Consider the following 17,379-nt stretch of genomic DNA (forward strand, 5'->3'; position numbering starts at 1 on the left):
GACTTTTCATGAATAAAGAATAGCAATTGAAGAGAGCTTCATTATTTTGTAGTGCATTTGCCTTAAATTGCACAAATAGGCCTTTCATTCCAAACTAATCTACAAATGGAAAAGGCATCCCATACTATTTTTACTTTGACAATCATCCTCTGGTGTTAAATCTCCACAGCAGAGCATAATTGGATGTGTTTTGACAGTAGCTTTTTATTTACTTTATTCACACCGCTTTTAGCTTGTTTACCATCCATATTTTCCATGTTGTGGCTGACAAGTCTAAGACCCACCCAAAGACAGCAGGGAAAAATAACGCTTCAAAGCTGCACAGCGTGTAACATGTCTCTAACATGAGATCCATCATATATATTTTTGGCAGACCATATCCCCATACAGTTCCCTGAGAGAATCTAAAAGCAAATGCAGTGATAATCTGAATATGTAGAAAAGAAAATATTAACTTACAAAGGTATTCAATGAAAGCAGGCAAAGCCAGTATTTCTTTACATGCAGCAAGAAGTTAGTTGTGCTTTGAAGGTGAGCTCTTCCTCTTCCTATCATCATCCATTGGAAAATATTTTTTAACTGTTTTCCTAGCAGAACTTCTGTGTTCACTTTAGTAGGCACAGTCTGTCAAAGTGGCAAGTTCATCTGCCATCACATGTCTTGGCAAGGTGCAAGAAGTTCTATCATAAATAATCACCTTCCATTGAGTCAGATATCACCTGTTACATCAGCCCTTGGGAAGAGCACACGTTTGGAAAGTGATCCAACATTAGAACTGTTGGAACTACAATTTCAGTACATTCAGCAGACAGCCTCCACCATGATGTTTGTGATTTTCTCTGGTTATCCATAGTGTGAGAGTGATTTGTGACTATGTCAAAGTCCTGCTGCAGTGCAGTAGAACTGCTGAGCCTAAGCCACATCTGCCTGATGTGGACAGATCCACTCTGAGGGGAGGTTGAGAGAAATTCACCCCACAGAGAATCTCACCAGCTGTTTAGGACAGGCCTTGTAATTTGGTTCAGGTTATTCTGCAAAAGATGTTTTACAAAATATCTGTGGTAATTTTTATTAAAAAGAATTCTTTATATGCTACATATGCCTAGGTAATAGGTTAGATTACTTTTGGTAGTGTTTGTTAGAAATACCTTGGGTTTTAAATTATTGCAGGTTAAAAATAAAAATTAATGGGCTATTACATGGGGGTTTTCCCTCTTTTTTTGCAATTCTTCTTTCTCACCAAACATTTGTAGCTTCTCTCCCTGGTTTTGGATGGGATAAAGTTCATTTTCTTCCTACTAGCTGGTACAGAGCTGTGTGTTGGATTTAGTGCAAGAATAATGGTTTTATTGCTGAATAGAGCTTACCTCAAGTCAGGGACTTTTCGGTTTCCCATGCTCTGCCAGTGAGCAGGTGGACAAGAAGCTGAGAGGGAGCATAGCCAGGACAACTTGACCCAAACTGGCCAAAGGGGTATTCCATACAATAGAGCATCATGCTCAGTGTATAAACCAGGAGAGTTAGCTGGGAGGGGCTGGTTGCTCCTGGGGGATGCGGTGAGTGGTGAGCAATTGTGTTGTACATCCCTTGTCTTTCTTGTGTTTTATTCCTCTCTTTGTTCCTCCCTTTTCATTGTCATCGTTGTAACAACATCATTGTTACTGTTGTTATTATTTACTTTATTTCAATTATTAAAGTATTCTTATCTCAAATTCTCCTCCCTGTGCCACATGAACCTGGGAGGAGCAAGCAGCTGCATTGTACTAGTTGCTGGCTGGGGTTAAACACCAACATTGTCGAGGAATTTCACAATGATCTGTAAATTGCAAACAAGCTTCCTAGAGAATTTCCCTCAGTAAACAACAAAAAAACCCACACACACACACACACAAAAAAAAAAACTCTGTTGAGGTTTCCAAGATAAAACGTTCCCTCTTCCTAGGGAAAGCAAGTGCATCTACACTGGCAGAGCTACTGCTCTTCCTTGATTTTGAGGGAGGGGAAGAAAAAAAATTAAAAAAAAAAAAAGAAATCAACAAAACGCCCAAAAATGCAACAGTAACAAACCTTACCTATGAGTAAATCATGAGTAGATTTTAAAATACCTGTTCTGCTATTAATGCTACAGTTCTTTATGCAGCTCCTGGTCATTGGGGCATGTCAAGAATTTTGTGCCTAACTTTATTTGAAGATGAAAGATTGTTATTTAGGATTATTTTCACTTTAAATTTATAGGGCAATTACTAGATTATTCCTCGGGTGTAATTTTAATTATTGTGATTTTATTTTTCATGCTGGCTTCATTTTTGCTTATTTTTTCCTCGCATTCAAGCAGTGATTAAGTACACCAAACCTAAGTAACATGTGCAGAATAGATGCCAAAACATAAGTATAGTTATTATCATTCACTTATATTATCTGTGAATGATTATTTTTACTTAGGTAAAGAAACTGGTAGGTACTTTCTTTTATAAATTCTTAATTGCATCTTCTTAATGCTCTTGCTTATTACTGTCATGATCAGCTTAACAAACCCCAGGTCATCCTTGTTGCATTGCATTCCCCTTTCCACCTGTAAGAGGCAGGATGAGTTATCCTTGGGAGCCAAAGGAATCCTTTAGTAACTGAAGGACAATAACAATGACTGACTTCATTAAATTCTTTCTTTGCAAAATGCAGAGGCTTAACCTCAGATCTGCTGTTGATACTGCTGGCAGTTCATGACTCACATTTACTGTGGTCCTTTGTATACAATTATGCTCTGAAGTACCTTTGTAAGAGCTGCTGTCACCAGTGTGAGCAACTTGTTGACTTTCAACTCAATAACCCCTGACAGAATCTCATCATAGAGCAAGTGAGCAGCACTTACTTTTCCATATGCTTGCTCATTCTCCTGTCTGCTGGTGTGTAGTGGTTTTAAGAAGCAGTTCAACTACCTGTAGCCACAAGTTCTGACTGTACTGCTTTCTTTGTATCTTCTAACTGGGTATTTCCAGTTACATACCAAAACTGTCATCTATGGGTACACAGTAGCTGTCATCCAGAAGGATCAGAGGTAGAATAAGGTGATATTTAAAATCCACATAGGTTTTCTGTGTTCGTCAAAGGAATACACCTGTCTCAAGGGTGGAATACAGTAAGTATTTTTCAGCAAAACTTTTTGCCATTTTGCAGACAGAATGTGGTTGCCTTTTTTGTTTTTTTAAAGCTAGCAGAGAAATTTAAGTAAGATATATCTGTCCTTGATAAAATGACAGAGGCTTACCTTTGTGTCATCCTGAGGAAGACCTCTTTGAAAGGCAGAGGCACTAACACTGTGTGAGAGACATTATTTCCTTACTGTTTAAGATCCAGCTGCTGTGAGTCCCATCTGACTTCTGATTATATTAGTAGCAGAATTCTTATCCATCAACAATGGGAGTGAAGTTGGACTTTCAAAAGTCCAGATTTACCTCTGCACTGCTTGAGGATTGTGTCACTGTGCTACACTTGAATGGAAATATTCTAAAAAGAATCTGTGCACAGTGCTTTGGGTTCAGATCTCAAGCAAATAAAATGTCCACGTCAGCAGGATGAAAAGATCTAGAGATTGTCCCATGGAGGTTTCTGAAAGGGCAAGCCACTGCTTTAAAACTTGAAAATATGTCAGTTTCTGGAAATTTTGACATAAAATTCTGAACAAAAATGGGGGAAAAATAAGGTATTACTCAAAATAAATTTCCTCTCATTACAGTAAGCACAGGATTCTTAAATACCTTTTCTTCCCTTCTGTAATTTAAAAATAATCCAAACATCAGAGCAGGCACATGTTTTAAAAATCTTTTACTGTTTAAGTAACAAACTTAGAGGTACAACTAGAACTGTGAGCAAAAATAGATTTAGCTAGCCAAAATCTGTCTCCTGAAACCCAGGGGAGTTCTGTCCACTGATCCAGACTGAACTAAGTAGACCACAGATTCATTTCCTAGTGAACATGTGATTGTATAAAAGCAATGTAAAGCTTTAGAATGTTTCAGAAGCACATATGGAATTTGAATGGTTTAGATATTAGTTTATTCAGCTCTTACTAATCTACTAATATCAGTTACAAGTAATTCATCTTGTGTTTGAGCTGTTGCATATCAAGATACAGATTAGATTAATTTCCTTTCAGGGTACATGACTTTTGATGTGAATATCCTAAAACACTCTACCTGTGTAACTTTTTTATTTCTGCAAATATTCCTTGCTAATTCTCTCCTTGACAACTTTCTCTTCCTTTTTTATTTCCTCAAGCAGAACTGGTTGGAAATCTTTCAAAATGTAAGTGAAACCTAAAGATTTTTCTGAGATGCAAATGCTGCCCATTTCCTGACCAGTTCCACTATAGAAGCCTTTCTTCTGAAGTGTATTGGTATTTCCTTTCCTCCTCTTTTTTTTAAAGTGATTCCTTTTTTGCACCTTTCTGTGAACTTCTGTTTTTCTTTATCAGCATCCCTGTTTGCAGTCACTCCCTGTGGGATGCTAACCCCATAGTAGTACACCTTCCCCTGGGGCATTGCCTCTGTACTCCCCAGGCATTTCATTCTGTTTTTATGCTGATTTGAAAGAACTGGGATCCAGAGTAAGTCCCATGGGCAGAGTTTCTGAATCCAAATTATAGCCCCTTTATGTAAAAGCAACACTATAGACTCAGGACTCGGGCAAATCAGGGATGTCTTATTGGCACATGGTTGCGCTGCTCCATGGAACTGTAGCTTTCCTTTTATTACCAGTCTTTCAGTACAAACTAACAAGTAGATTTAATAACATAAAAATGGGCATCTTGGTTTAAATCCCATCCATTAGAAGCCTTGTTCGCTAACAGTCAGTAGGAATCCCATATGAGTTCCCACCCATTCTGTCCTGTATTTGTTTCCTTGGAGCACAAATAGATTATTTTTTAATGGAAAATTAGTAGCATGTGACTTTTAGTGAGCTACATTGCTCTGACTTCTAGCTGCCTAGTAAAATCAAGTAACTTTAATTTTATGCTAATTTATGATAATTTTTAACATCTTTAAATGTAAATTTACCCTAAAAATGAAGAATCTGTCACTTAAAATGCATCACATGCTTCCTTGTAATGGCTGATCTTAAGGAGTTGGTTATAAATTCACCTTAAAACTAGTTTAGTATGGATGATTTCTTCTTTTAAGCATTTGGCAACCTCTAATGACATCCCCTGCAGTGGCAAGCCATCACAGAGTAAATGCAGCTGGCTTGCTACACAATCATGAATGACATTGCATTTAGTTATTAATAATTGAAGTCCCTTTGGATTCTATGTAGAATTTATGGATCATGCATCTACTAAGAAATCTAGGGCAAGGTAATTTTGTTGAGCAAAAGAGGTTGACAAAAGGCTTTCTTTGCTAATAACTGGGCCTTCTATTCTAAACATTTCTTTGAAAAATAATGTAAATAAGAACATTTGGAATGACCGATGAATTTGCTACCTTCTAGCATTGTCCTGTCACTGGTTCTTAAAAGCAAGCAGGTTTCTTATCTCAGTGAGGTCCACAGACAAGATGAATAGGAGCTGTGGAATTAGATATCACTCATATATTTCCCACCTTTCAACCTTACCTTTCAAAAATGGATAATACTCTGCTGCTTATTCTATTAAAAAAAACATACGTGAGGTCCATTCCTTGAAACCATTTTTTTAAGAAGAGCAGTAATACTCTGGACTTGCCCCTGTGCCATTCCTTTTCAATATCTACGTTCAGTGTATGCATTTAAGAAAAGGTATTAATCCAACGCTGCCGTGAGCGTGCAAAAGCACTCTAGTGGTAGCACAAAGATGGCAAGATGAGATTTTAAATCAGTTTATCAAGTGATAGTTTAAACAGCCTTGCTTTTTTGTTGTTTTTTTTTAACTGATAGAGAGATTCAAGGCTGGTGAACTGGCAGCTAGCAATGGTGATGGCTTTACTCAGTGATGAGCATCCCACTCTCCTTTTTTCCACAGGAATTAAGGATTAAGAATTAAGGGTCAGTCCCTTCTTTAATAGTCTTGCAGGCATTGTATTCCGTACTGTAACATCAGTGTTGCCACATTGATGCTCTAATACTTTTCAGCCCAGAAAGGAACACTGTTAGTTTTTAAATGTATCATGTTGCAGTAGTTCCCACAGCACAGGGTACCATAAAACCAAAGGAGGACATGACAACTTCAAGAGCAAATCCAGATTTATTTTTTTTTCTACTGCTTGTTTTTGAGCACATTGTAATATTTTCTTGGCAGCTAGTGGCTTAAAATTGTATTGCTTTTAAGATTATTCATTAACTGATCAGAATCAGAAATGTGACTGGACCTGGGTTTTATACTTAGTTGCTCCTTTTGTTGGAAAGAGTCCTAAATGGAAGCTGTGCTATTTCCAGGTGAAACATCTCCTGCACTTGGAGTGCTGGAGCTGGAAAGTGTCTTTCAGAGGTGGCAAAGAATTACTGCAGAAAGCTAGTGTCTCTTCCCCACATTTTATATGAAAAAGAGGAGGGCATATTTATGCAACTCACCAGAGTTTATTTATCCAAGAGATAAAATTATGTTGGGGGTTTTTCTTTTTAATTTCTGAAGTGTAAGCTATTAGTCAAAATGTAAATCAGGACTGTTTAGATATCATTTATTTGTAACCATCCCTTACTTGCTCCTGCCTCTTGTGCTGTTTTCCTTCTTTTGGCTTGTTTTATATGTCAAATCCAATCCACGAGCAATTAGGCTTTGAAACCACCTTGCATGGACATTACTTTAAAACTCATAATTGGAGATGATAATTTCAATTTACCTATCAGTACCCTCAGTTGGCTTTATCATCCTCTGCTTTGAAGCAGGATCACATCTTTGTGGCTTCTAAGACTGCTTCGATTTGTTTTTACAGGAACGGAATAACAAACTGCCGGATGCGGACAGAAAGCGAACAGTCCTGCGGCTCTCCAGTTGTTAGCGGTGACCCAAAGGAGGATCACAACTACAGCAGTGCCAAATCTTCCAACCACAGGAGCACATCACCTGCTAGTGACTCCGTTTCCTCTTCCTCTGCTGATGACCAGTATGAATTTGCAACTAAAGGTAGCCAAGACAGCAGTGAAGGAAGTGAAGTTAGCTTCCAGAGCCACGAGAGCCATAGTGAAACAGAAGAGGAGGACAAAAAGCAAAGTCGGAAGGAGACCAAGGATTCTTTAGCTGACAGTGGGTATGCATCCCAGCACAAGAAAAGGCAACATTTAATGAAGGCGAAAAAAGTACCAAGTGACACACTGCCTCTTAAAAAGAGACGTACAGAAAAGCCCCCTGAGAGTGACGATGAGGAGATGAAAGAAGCAGCAGGATCACTCCTGCATTTAGCAGGAATTCGATCCTGTTTGAACAACATCACGAATCGGACGGCAAAGGGGCAGAAAGAGCAAAAGGAAACCACAAAAAATTAGAACAAATCAATGATTTGTTTGAACTTACAAAGTTTTGTTTCAGCACGTCAGGTGAATTCTAATGATTTGTGGCAATATCAGCAATTTTTTCCTTTTTTGTTTTTCTTCTATTTGTTTTTGTTTTGTTTCTTTCTTTTTTTCTTTTTATTTTTTGAACCCTTAAGAATTTTTATTTTTAAAGGAGATTGAAGCCATAGAACTCATACTGACACTCAGCTAATTTACGAAAAGCTTTTCATTACCTGAAGACAAAAAGTTAACAAAAAAAAAGCCAAAATCGCCATTGCTTTCTCCAGCTTGTCAAAAATGCGTGGTTGAATACGCAGTGACATCAACATTAATGTGATGGGAGTAAAATTGGGTACTTGGAAATCCCTCTTATAGTAGAAGAGCTGTGCATAATTTAGTATTCATTCAGGCCTGGCCCTTAAGAATTTTTTTAATGGCCTTACAATTGGGTTAGAAGTGAATGTGAATAAAGAGATTTGTGGGAAAGAGGAGGCATGTACTTCTCCACCAAGAACCATCTAGTGGCACTTGGATACATTGTGCCATACAAGTCTTTGGACAGCCACTGGTGGCAACTGTGCAAGCTGTAATGCACTTTCAGTGCTTCGTGTATCCCATGTGGCTCATAATGTGAAGACTGATAACTATAAGTTTGAGGAAATTTGAACTATGTATGCAATGGATTTCAGTGAAATAACAAGAAATGGGAGGGGGGTCACTGTTAGTAGCATCCTTAACCATTGAATTCTGTCTTCTATATTAAATTGAAAGAATGTTCAAAAAGCCATAAGCCTGAAGATTGGCACTGCGTGCAAAAAATCATAGTAATAGGGAAAAACAAGCTATGTCTTCTAAACTGCCTGAGTGAAAAGCAATCAAGTCTAAGAAATTACAGTAGATACAATGTACATCAGAATCTTTTTCTGTGGATCACATCCTTGATCTAACTGGGGAAACAAAGGTACCAAACCTGCCATTAGTAGTATTCTGTATTTAAAAATAAAAGGAAAGCATATTGGTGAACAGTAAAATTCAGAAGTTTAACAAAAGAGCTCCTACACTGCCCTCAGAAATGAGTGTGCAGTGGCCATCAGTCAGGATTCATCTGTGCAAAAATGACAACAAATTTCCAGATTGAACCAGCGTAGCCAGCAGAAAAAATTTGATCCACATTGCATGGATTCCTTAGGGAGGGGGGGAAAACAAAAAGCAAACAATTTTTTTTATTCAAAGATGACAAAGTTCTTGTAAGGTAAATAATGTATTTAGCATGAAGCATGAATTATTTTCATATAAATATAGAAAATAGAGAAAAAGGCTATGCCTCTAATTTTTAAGCCCTTAGGCTTAGAGTTTGGTTTTTTGGGGTTTTATTTTTGTTTTGTTTTGTTTTGTTTTTGTTTTGATTCTTTTTTGTTGTTGTTGGGGTTTTTTTGAAGCAGGTGTTTAAGGTTTAACCTTCTTCAGGGACAAACACTGACTGTTGGGGAACTTACTCTGCAATATTAAAAAATAAAATCTTCATGCTCTGGTAGGGCTTGGATGGTTGAATTATACTGCCTTGTCTGCACATTCAGCCCCCCTCTCCCTACTTCTGTTTAAAAAAAGAAAAAAAAAAGTAAAAATGTGTCCTTTCTTCGTCTGTACATGTGTAACATGACGCAATAATCTGAGGGCAAATTTAGTAGTGAGTGTGTATGACAGAATCAAGAGAATAATGGGAGGTTAATTGAGGAAGACTCTCTGATTTGATTCAGGAATAAGTAGACAAGAAAATAGCTTTGCTAATTTGCCATGAAAAAATGAAGTTAATTAAGAGCCTTACGGAGGTGTCCGGAGAAAAACCAGTGTTACAGAGAGTGTGATTCAGGTACAGTGCTACTCTCCTGGTAATGATGACTGTGAGACTGGAGATCACTACAGCAGAGAGAAACTGTGAAATAAATAAAACAGTCTCTCTCACCTGGATTCTTGCATTTGGCATGAAAAATTCAACACTTAGAATATCCTAGAGGCAAAAGAAAATCCCAAGAACCAACCACTTAGTAGAACAGAATGGTCGGTTCTTAAAGAGTATAGGTTTAGATTTATCCCTAACAACTGTTTCAGGCAGCAGTTTCACCAAGATGGATCTAGTTTATGAAGAGTGAGTTAGAGAAGGCTTTGACTTCCCACTCCGTGCAGTGAGCTAAAAGTTGCATTTGAAGATGCCTGTGATGTGTTCAGTTAGGAAGTGGAAGGACCGAAGGGCTGGTCTGGACCTGGTCCTGTGCTCCACAAGCATTTTGTCAGTAAAGAACAGGGCCACGCTGGCAGCAGCACAGCAAAAGGGTGCCTCTATTCCCATCTCAGCCAGCGTGTCCTGGGATCCAGAAGCTGCCTGACAGCTGCGTAGCTCAGCACAACTGCCGGCTATGGAAATAAAGAAGGAGAGAGCCACAGATAGTGCAAAAAACAGCCTATATTCCTCTCAGTTTGCTGGGGCTGATGCATGCAGGGTTAATTTCCTGCATTAGTTAAGTCAGGAGTACATAGATACTAAGTTTTCTTGACTGCCTGCAGCCCTCAAGATAATAATGGGGGAAATAGAAAGAGCCAGTCCCTTGGCCAGGTAGCACAGAGATGAATGAGCCATAGTTTTCCCTTGTCTGTTTGAACCTGGATAATCAGCTTCTTTCCAGATCCATGCTTGCTACAGCCAAAGTCCACACAACCCCGTGCAAGAAAACTTGGTCTTCATCTTTTACAGACTTTGGGGAGAGTAATTTGGATAGAAAATACTACAGTATCACTTTGCCACCACCTTTGCTCATTAATGCATAGTTGTACCATCTCAGGAGTAGTTTAATATTTATCAAAAAGCAGCACTGAAAAGTTAAATCTAGTAGCAGAAGATACACTTAAACCATGGCTCAGCTATCTCTGTCCTCCAGGGGAAGCAACGTGTTTGTGTGTCAGTGGCCAGATTCTGTCCACAACACTAATTCCAGGGCAACTTCTCTGATTGCAGTGTGTCAGTGCAAATGAGATCAGTATCTGTTGAACAACAAGTACCATTCATTAATGTGGACTCTTGGTGGCTAAATATATAATTACCACTAGTATTACTCATCTTAGAAAACAGTCATTTTGCATAAATATCTAATTAGGCAAGTTCTCTTTATACAGATATATATAGATATATATATATATATATAAAACTTATCTAAGACTTCAACAACTCCTCTATATATTTGCTGGTAAACCTAAAATGTTGGCAAGCATCTATTTTCATGTCAAATTTGTTTCTCCTAGTCTGATCTGCTAAGGACATGTGCTTTGGTAGGAGTTTACAAATTTATGTTCAGGAACCAGCAGTTTGGCTGAGGGCTAATGCCATCAGCGGATTATTTCTGGTGTTTAAAAACAACTTGTCCTTATTGACGCTTACTCCGACTGTTGATGAGAAATACATAATTTGGATTGTATAAAATATTTAGGAGTCACCTTTTAAACCATTTTTGTGCCTGGCTGACAATGGCAACTTTTTCAGAACTGGTTCTACTCCATCAGAGAAGTTCTCTTTTTCTTGTAAGAACTGAAATCGATTTGTTTTCCAGGAAATACAATGTCAGCTTTTCAATAGAGTTGTCTCTACCTTGACTGAATGATGTCAAAACAGAGTGGTAATTGCACTGTATTACAAACTCTCTCACTTGCCAGAAATGAGGTAGTGTGGTTTTGCTTGTTTGCTTTCCTTACTAAGCCATTTTGGAGTGAGAAGTTGTCAAATCTCTAACTTTCCATTCTTCTCACCCTATCAGTATTGCCAAATTAGCATTTCTCCAAGACAGGTGGGGTCTGGGGGAATCCCAGGAGGTCAGCAAGCATTCAGTGGCGAGTTTCACATAGGCATGAATTGTAAGGGTTGCTGGACTTCATGGCGGGTTCCTTTGGAATATGCCTTTTGCAGCAAGAAGCTCTTGCAGGCCAGAGCTAATGCCATAAGCAGATTTCACCGGCGCCTGCACAGAGGTGAAATCTGCTGGTCGTGCTTGCATTCTACAAGCAGTTGGATGTCCTACTGCATTTTGATGCAGATTCTGCTTGCATTTAAAAATTCAGGCACAGGTCTTGAACAGCTTAAATGTATCACCCTGTAGCTGTTTCTGAAAGCAGTCTGCTTCTGTTCTTCTCCTGGCAAAACTGGCAGTAGTTCTACCAAGATCACAGGGTTTCACAGCTGAAAAGCCGAACATGGAAGTGAGGTGGTATGCTGTGTAGGATTAGATAGCTGTCCTGAGACTGTGTTCTCTTCTCAGTGGCAATTCAGTTGAGGTTCATATTCTTGTTCTTCTCTTACATTAATGGGAGAAGGGAATCCCGAAGGAAATGCATTGACTTCCAGTGTTTAACTGAATTACTGTCTACCTTTGGAAAAGATACAGAAAAGAGCTGGAGGCTGCATTCTTCACTGTAGTGAAGTAGAGTTACATCAACATACTTTAGCAGAGAATGAAATCCTAAATTCTACACCAAATAGCACCAAGGATAAAATTACCAAAACAACACTTTGTCCTGGTTTCTTGGTGGCAGTGATTGATTTTCACTGAGATTTTGGCTCCCAATCCATCTAAAGATGTAGATAGATCAAAGAGTTATGGAATCATAGAATATGCTGATTTGGAAGGGACCCATCAGGACTGAGGCCAACTCCTGGCCCTGTGCAGGACACCTCAGGAATCACACCATATGCCTGAGAGTGCACAGTCTGATGTTTTCTGGAACTTGAAGGTGTCTGATCTCCTTTGCAGTCTGTGGAGCTACAGACACCCAAGTGCTCCTGGAAGCCTTTACCATTTCACTACTATTACCATTTTTCCTTGAATCTGATGCTAGGCATTCTTGAAAACATTACTCTCCTGTGTTCCAGGATCAGAATAAAACAATTGAGAGAATTCATTTCCAATGCAATTTACTTCACTTGATGGAGAATGCAAACCCAGCTCCTTTGGGCACATCACTCCTGCCTGAATAGCTCATTGGCATATTTTGTAGGAAATATTTTGAAACATTTTCTTGACTTTGCCACCAAAAGAGCATTTGAACCATACATCCTCCTGATTGTAACGGAATATCAGTGTTGACCGTCTGACCAGTTAAGTTTTAGTAGTGTTCTTCACAGCCCTCCAGTAATATATCAAACACTGTTATGCACATAATGCAGCACTGTGATCTAATTTAAATAATACTTTTTTATTATTTATACTACTCTATGTAATATACATCAACACTTTGCTATATAACCTAAGTGATAACCCTCTTCTTAGTTACCTGCCAAACTCTGAATTTCTGTTTGGTTTGTATTGCAATTAGCACAGTTACCAAGTTGTAATGATGTCTCTTTTCCTTTGAAATGGGATGTGTAAGTCAAACTATACATTTTGTGTGTTTCTGTTTTGAGATGCAGTTTATAAGGATTTACACACAACATTCAGTGTTCTGTATAAATCTGCATACATTTGTGAATTCATCTGTTAATCCCCTTTTATTTAGAAAGTATTAATAGATGGTGGTTTATTAGGGTTTTTTATTTTTGCATTTGTTTTTTTTTTTTAGTACTGGTTATTCTTGAATTAAGCAGAGACTTGTCAGCTGGGTTGCTTTATCTTTGATCATGTACATGACCTTATAATTCTTCCACAGTTCAGCAAACAAGTACTAGTTTCACTGACCAAAAAAAAAGTGTCAACCTAATGTGTCTATGGTGCTGTATTTTGCTGGTATACATTTAAAGCCAGAAATGATTTAAAGGTCACTTTCAAGTTCTTCTAATAAGTAGCCTTTCCTGGTTTGGGGAGTTTGGGTTTTGTTTTAGCATTGAAACAAGGTATATTTATCTGAAGCTATGAAATGGTTTTTCTACTGTATCACATTTCCTTTTGCAAAGAGGGGAATATTGACCTGATGTAACATCCTTTCACAGTCAGTGGAAGGGGGTTTTGTTTCACATTTTTATTTTCAGTGGATTTTGTTGAGCTTTGGATCAGGCCAGCAGTTACAGGAGCTCATCGTCTGAGGTTTTAAGGGATAAATGACAACTTGTGCTGGCCCTCAGTGCTAGAAGGGATTTTATCGAATGCCAAAATAACATGCTGGATGCTGGAATGGCTGTTCATCTAGAAATGGGAATCTTTTTCATTTGTTTACTCTGGCCTGAAATCCCAAGACTCTCTTTTTTTGTTCGGATGATGTTGAACTTGAGTACATTTTTAAGTTACTAAAGCATTGTACATTTTCTGAGTATGTGTGGGACAGCAATTGAAAGTCATACCTGTATCTGATAACCAGTTCCATGCCTGCATCATTCACACTCACTACTTAAAACTGCCATGATGTAAAATGTTGGGGGGAATGATTTCTGTGTGTATGAAAAGCATTATGAACTTGTACATTTTTTTATACTCTGATCTGTAATTTCTGAAATATTTTGTTTTACAGAAAAAGTGATAAAGCAATCAAAAGACCAAGAGATTTAGTATCAATGCTTAAGGGTCACAGGACCTTAACTGGCCAATAAGTTAATTTAGTACAGTGATAAGCCAATTTTTTTTCCTGTACTTGGCATCTGAAACTGCCAATTTCAACAATATTAAAATATGAACTGTGATGGGGAATGAACAGTGATGTTAAGTTGTATTTGTGTTTACCTAAATGAGCAGTCCGAAGGCAAGTGCAATCAGCTGATCTTTAGGAAATATGAAATTGTTGATTTAGAGGCATACTTGCATTTTACATTTTCTTGATGTGTAATCATATTGCCAAAGACAAACTATTTCATCAATTATTATTGTAAATAACACTTTCCCAAAATCTACCATAAAGTTTCTGTGATGTATTGTCTTCCAGTTGCAATAAAAATTACTGAGTTGCATCAATTGAACAATTGTATTTGTGTGAATATTGGCTTCAAAATATGTCAGATATTAAGAAAGAACAACAATGATTTTTAATTTTTTTTTTACAAATTAATTCCTTCATTATTAAATAGTTCTTCCGCTCATGGGATGTTACGTGTATCTTCACTGCAGTAGATATCAGCTCATGTTAATTTGCTGTCATATGCAAATGGCTAGACTTACCAAAATTGGTGTTAACTTAGGGCCTGATCTTCATTTCTCATCAGTTTTGCAGCCCAGAAATGAAGCTAATTTCACTGGGAATTGTATCTCTTCTTTTAATTAGCAACAATCAGAAGAGATCCAGTAATAAAACATGTCTAATGGTGTATCTATAGAATATCCCAAAAAACATTGCTTTGTAGTTGTTGCATCAACCCTCCAGGTTTTATTCAGGTTTCTGCAGCACTAGAGCTCATAACTCTTTTGCCACGTTACTCCTTTACCTCGCGGCATGAATGGATTGTTTGCAGGAGGAAATCCTGTAGAGTCAAGAGCTTCAAAGCTAGTTGCCTCAGCTGGCTCAATCTGTAACCACCTAGGAGGTATCCTGATCTTCAGATACTTGGAGCCTCCCTGGTCACCTTGGGCTGCAGCAGGAATAGTAATGCTCTTTGTTCACTGATGCTAAAAACTGGTCCCTCTCTCTATAGATTCAGCAATCCAACCTAAGTCTAGAGTTGAAGAAAACAGTGCAGAAGGATTCTCTTCAGAGAGTAAATAATAGGGTGTATAAAAAAATTGTAGTTGCCTCATAGCATTTTCCAATTAAAATTAAACTGAATAGTAAAATCTTACAAATCATCATTCCCCAAACTCTGTGGTTTGAAAGTGTTCTATTAACAGCCCTAGGTATTTATACGTTAACTTTCCAAAGGACTGAGAAGAAAAAAAAAACCAGTTCTTCTGTGAAACTTTGTCACACCTGGTTTGAAACTCTGCTGAAGCAGAGGAGGATGGTTTCTCAGCCGTGTAAGGAGAATGTATAGCTGCTGAAGCTGGAACTCTGCTGACCTGGAGCTGAAAGTGTGTCCCCCTCACTTGTCTCGATGCCATCCAGAGTAGTTGGTATGGGACACACCACAGTAGGCATCTGACGGACAAGATGGATGTAAACAGGTCCTAGGGGGAGTGGGGCAGAAGAAACAAATGTCCAAGATATGCATGAAAGAGCATAAAAGTGCCTAGCCTCAGTGTCTGTCCAGGCAATTACTACTTCAGTGTATTGCCTGGAAAAGTTTCTGTTTGTAATCTACCCTTGGTACCCACTGCCACTGCAATGGAACAAGGAAGAGAGAAAACAGACTTGGCCAAGGAGACAAAATAGGAGGAGACTGGTGAGAAGGCAAAAGCACTTTACTGTGCTCTGAATCATCTTCCTCTAATGGATCCCCCCTCCCATCTGCTGCCAGTTAAGCAACTATCACGCAGCACCATCTGTGGATGTATCTGTAGCGACGTGTGTAGAGGATCAGGGAGACCTGCAGTCTCCACAGAACATGTTTTAGCCTTTATATACAAGGCAGCAAGCTTGCCAAGAGGCTGGTTGTGGGCTCTTTTCAGCGTAGGGCATTATGGGAGGGAGGGCCTTAAGCCATTCAGCTCAGGGGCGCTGTTGGAGATGCACTGAATGCCAGTTGTGCTACAGACTTTTGTGCAGCGGTGCCATTTGCCTGTTATGGGCAAAACAGTCTCAAGTTGTGAGTTTTACTTCATTGCAATTAACACAGACTTCTGATCACTCATTTGGGTGTTTAGAAAGGACATAAACAACCAAACACCTGTCCTACCTCCTCTCCAGGCTCAACACCTGGATTTGCACTGTGGGTTGTGCTCAATTTGTCAAAATGCCTCTGGCAAGCACTTGGGCAACATGGGCAGGTGAGGTGATTTATGTACGGTCTCTTTCTCCTGCTCTTTCTTCAGGGATGTCCCTGCTCCAGCACATATTGCCTGCAGCCACTCCAGGAATTCCTGCCCTGGCAGGGTGGTCCACAGGCTGCAGTCCCTCAGGGGTGCACAGAATCCTTCTGACCTCAAATGGGTCTCCAGCAGCCCTCCATGTGCTGGTTCCTTTGTAAAACACATCTGAGGAGGAGCATCCTGTGCCCCTCTGACTGCCTGCAGCGGTGCCACCCAGTGGGTTGGTTTCCCCTTGTTGTTGACCTCAGCCCTTAGTAGGCTGAAACTGGCTGTGACCACTCCTGGCTGACTGCCACATTGGTGATCCTGCCACCTCTGTGCTTAAATCTTGTCTCTCCTGGTCACTGCAGCCCCTCGCTCCCTCAACATCTCAGCTGCAGTGGCAGTGGTGTTCAGCCCACTCAGGTTCCTCTGATGAGGAACCCACCAGGGCAGGTGCCGAGGCTGCACTCTGGGAGAGAGCCCTTGGGGACTGCGTGGGGCAGAGGAAGAGCACCAGCCCACCCTCGTGGCCAAGGTACCCACTCCTGGTATGGGCATCTGCCCTGGGGCAGCTGCCTCTGTCCTCACAGCCCCTTGCGTATCTTCCGTTTAGTAGTCCCTGGGCAGAGTGGGATGGCAGGGCTCCTGCCCCTTCTCACCAAGTAGAAGTAGAAGTGGTTGTGTAAATGTGTAACACAGGGCATATGAGGCATATGAGCTTTTACACTGCAAACTTTGGCTACAGAAGTCCAAACAGCCCAGGCAGGCTGCTTCCCACTGAGTGTGAAGGTACTGCACAGCCCCATCCAGACATCCCCGCATTCTCACTGAAGTTCAGCAGCTGCATGGCCAGAGGTGCGAGGCTCTGGGGACCCAAATGAGCAAGGAAGACAGACCTTACCTGCTCACGGCACTTGAGGGAAAAAACGTGGGCCCCCAGGCTCACCCACCTTGCATGCAAGGGCAGGTACCTAATGTGTGTTTTGCACAAAATAGGTAGATCCACACAAAATGGCCAAGTTCATATGGCCTCCGTGTTAAATTCCTGTCTTCACATAACAGCATCTGGTACTAC

General features: G+C 39.6%; 1 protein-coding gene across 8 annotated transcripts in view; it reads left to right on the top strand.

The window, feature by feature from the left end:
- The window catches only part of FOXN3 (forkhead box N3), a 207,898-nt gene extending 193,515 nt beyond the window's left edge, over nucleotides 1-14,383 (top strand). For 5 of the 8 annotated variants that reach the window (XM_017813829.1, XM_017813826.1, XM_017813830.1 and 2 more), the window contains 2 exons: nucleotides 4,279-4,302; nucleotides 6,903-14,383. In XM_017813829.1, coding sequence (XP_017669318.1) covers nucleotides 4,279-4,302; nucleotides 6,903-7,452 — 574 coding nt within the window. In that variant the 3' untranslated portion in view covers nucleotides 7,453-14,383. The remainder of the gene's footprint in view (nucleotides 1-4,278; nucleotides 4,303-6,902) is intronic. The other 3 variants (XM_017813831.1, XM_017813832.1, XM_017813834.1) reach the window with 1 other exon arrangement.
- The last annotated feature ends 2,996 nt before the right edge of the window (nucleotides 14,384-17,379 follow it).

Source organism: Lepidothrix coronata, unplaced genomic scaffold (assembly GCF_001604755.1).
Source record: "Lepidothrix coronata isolate B3197 unplaced genomic scaffold, Lepidothrix_coronata-1.0 Scaffold43, whole genome shotgun sequence".
NCBI lineage: Eukaryota > Metazoa > Chordata > Aves > Passeriformes > Pipridae > Lepidothrix > Lepidothrix coronata.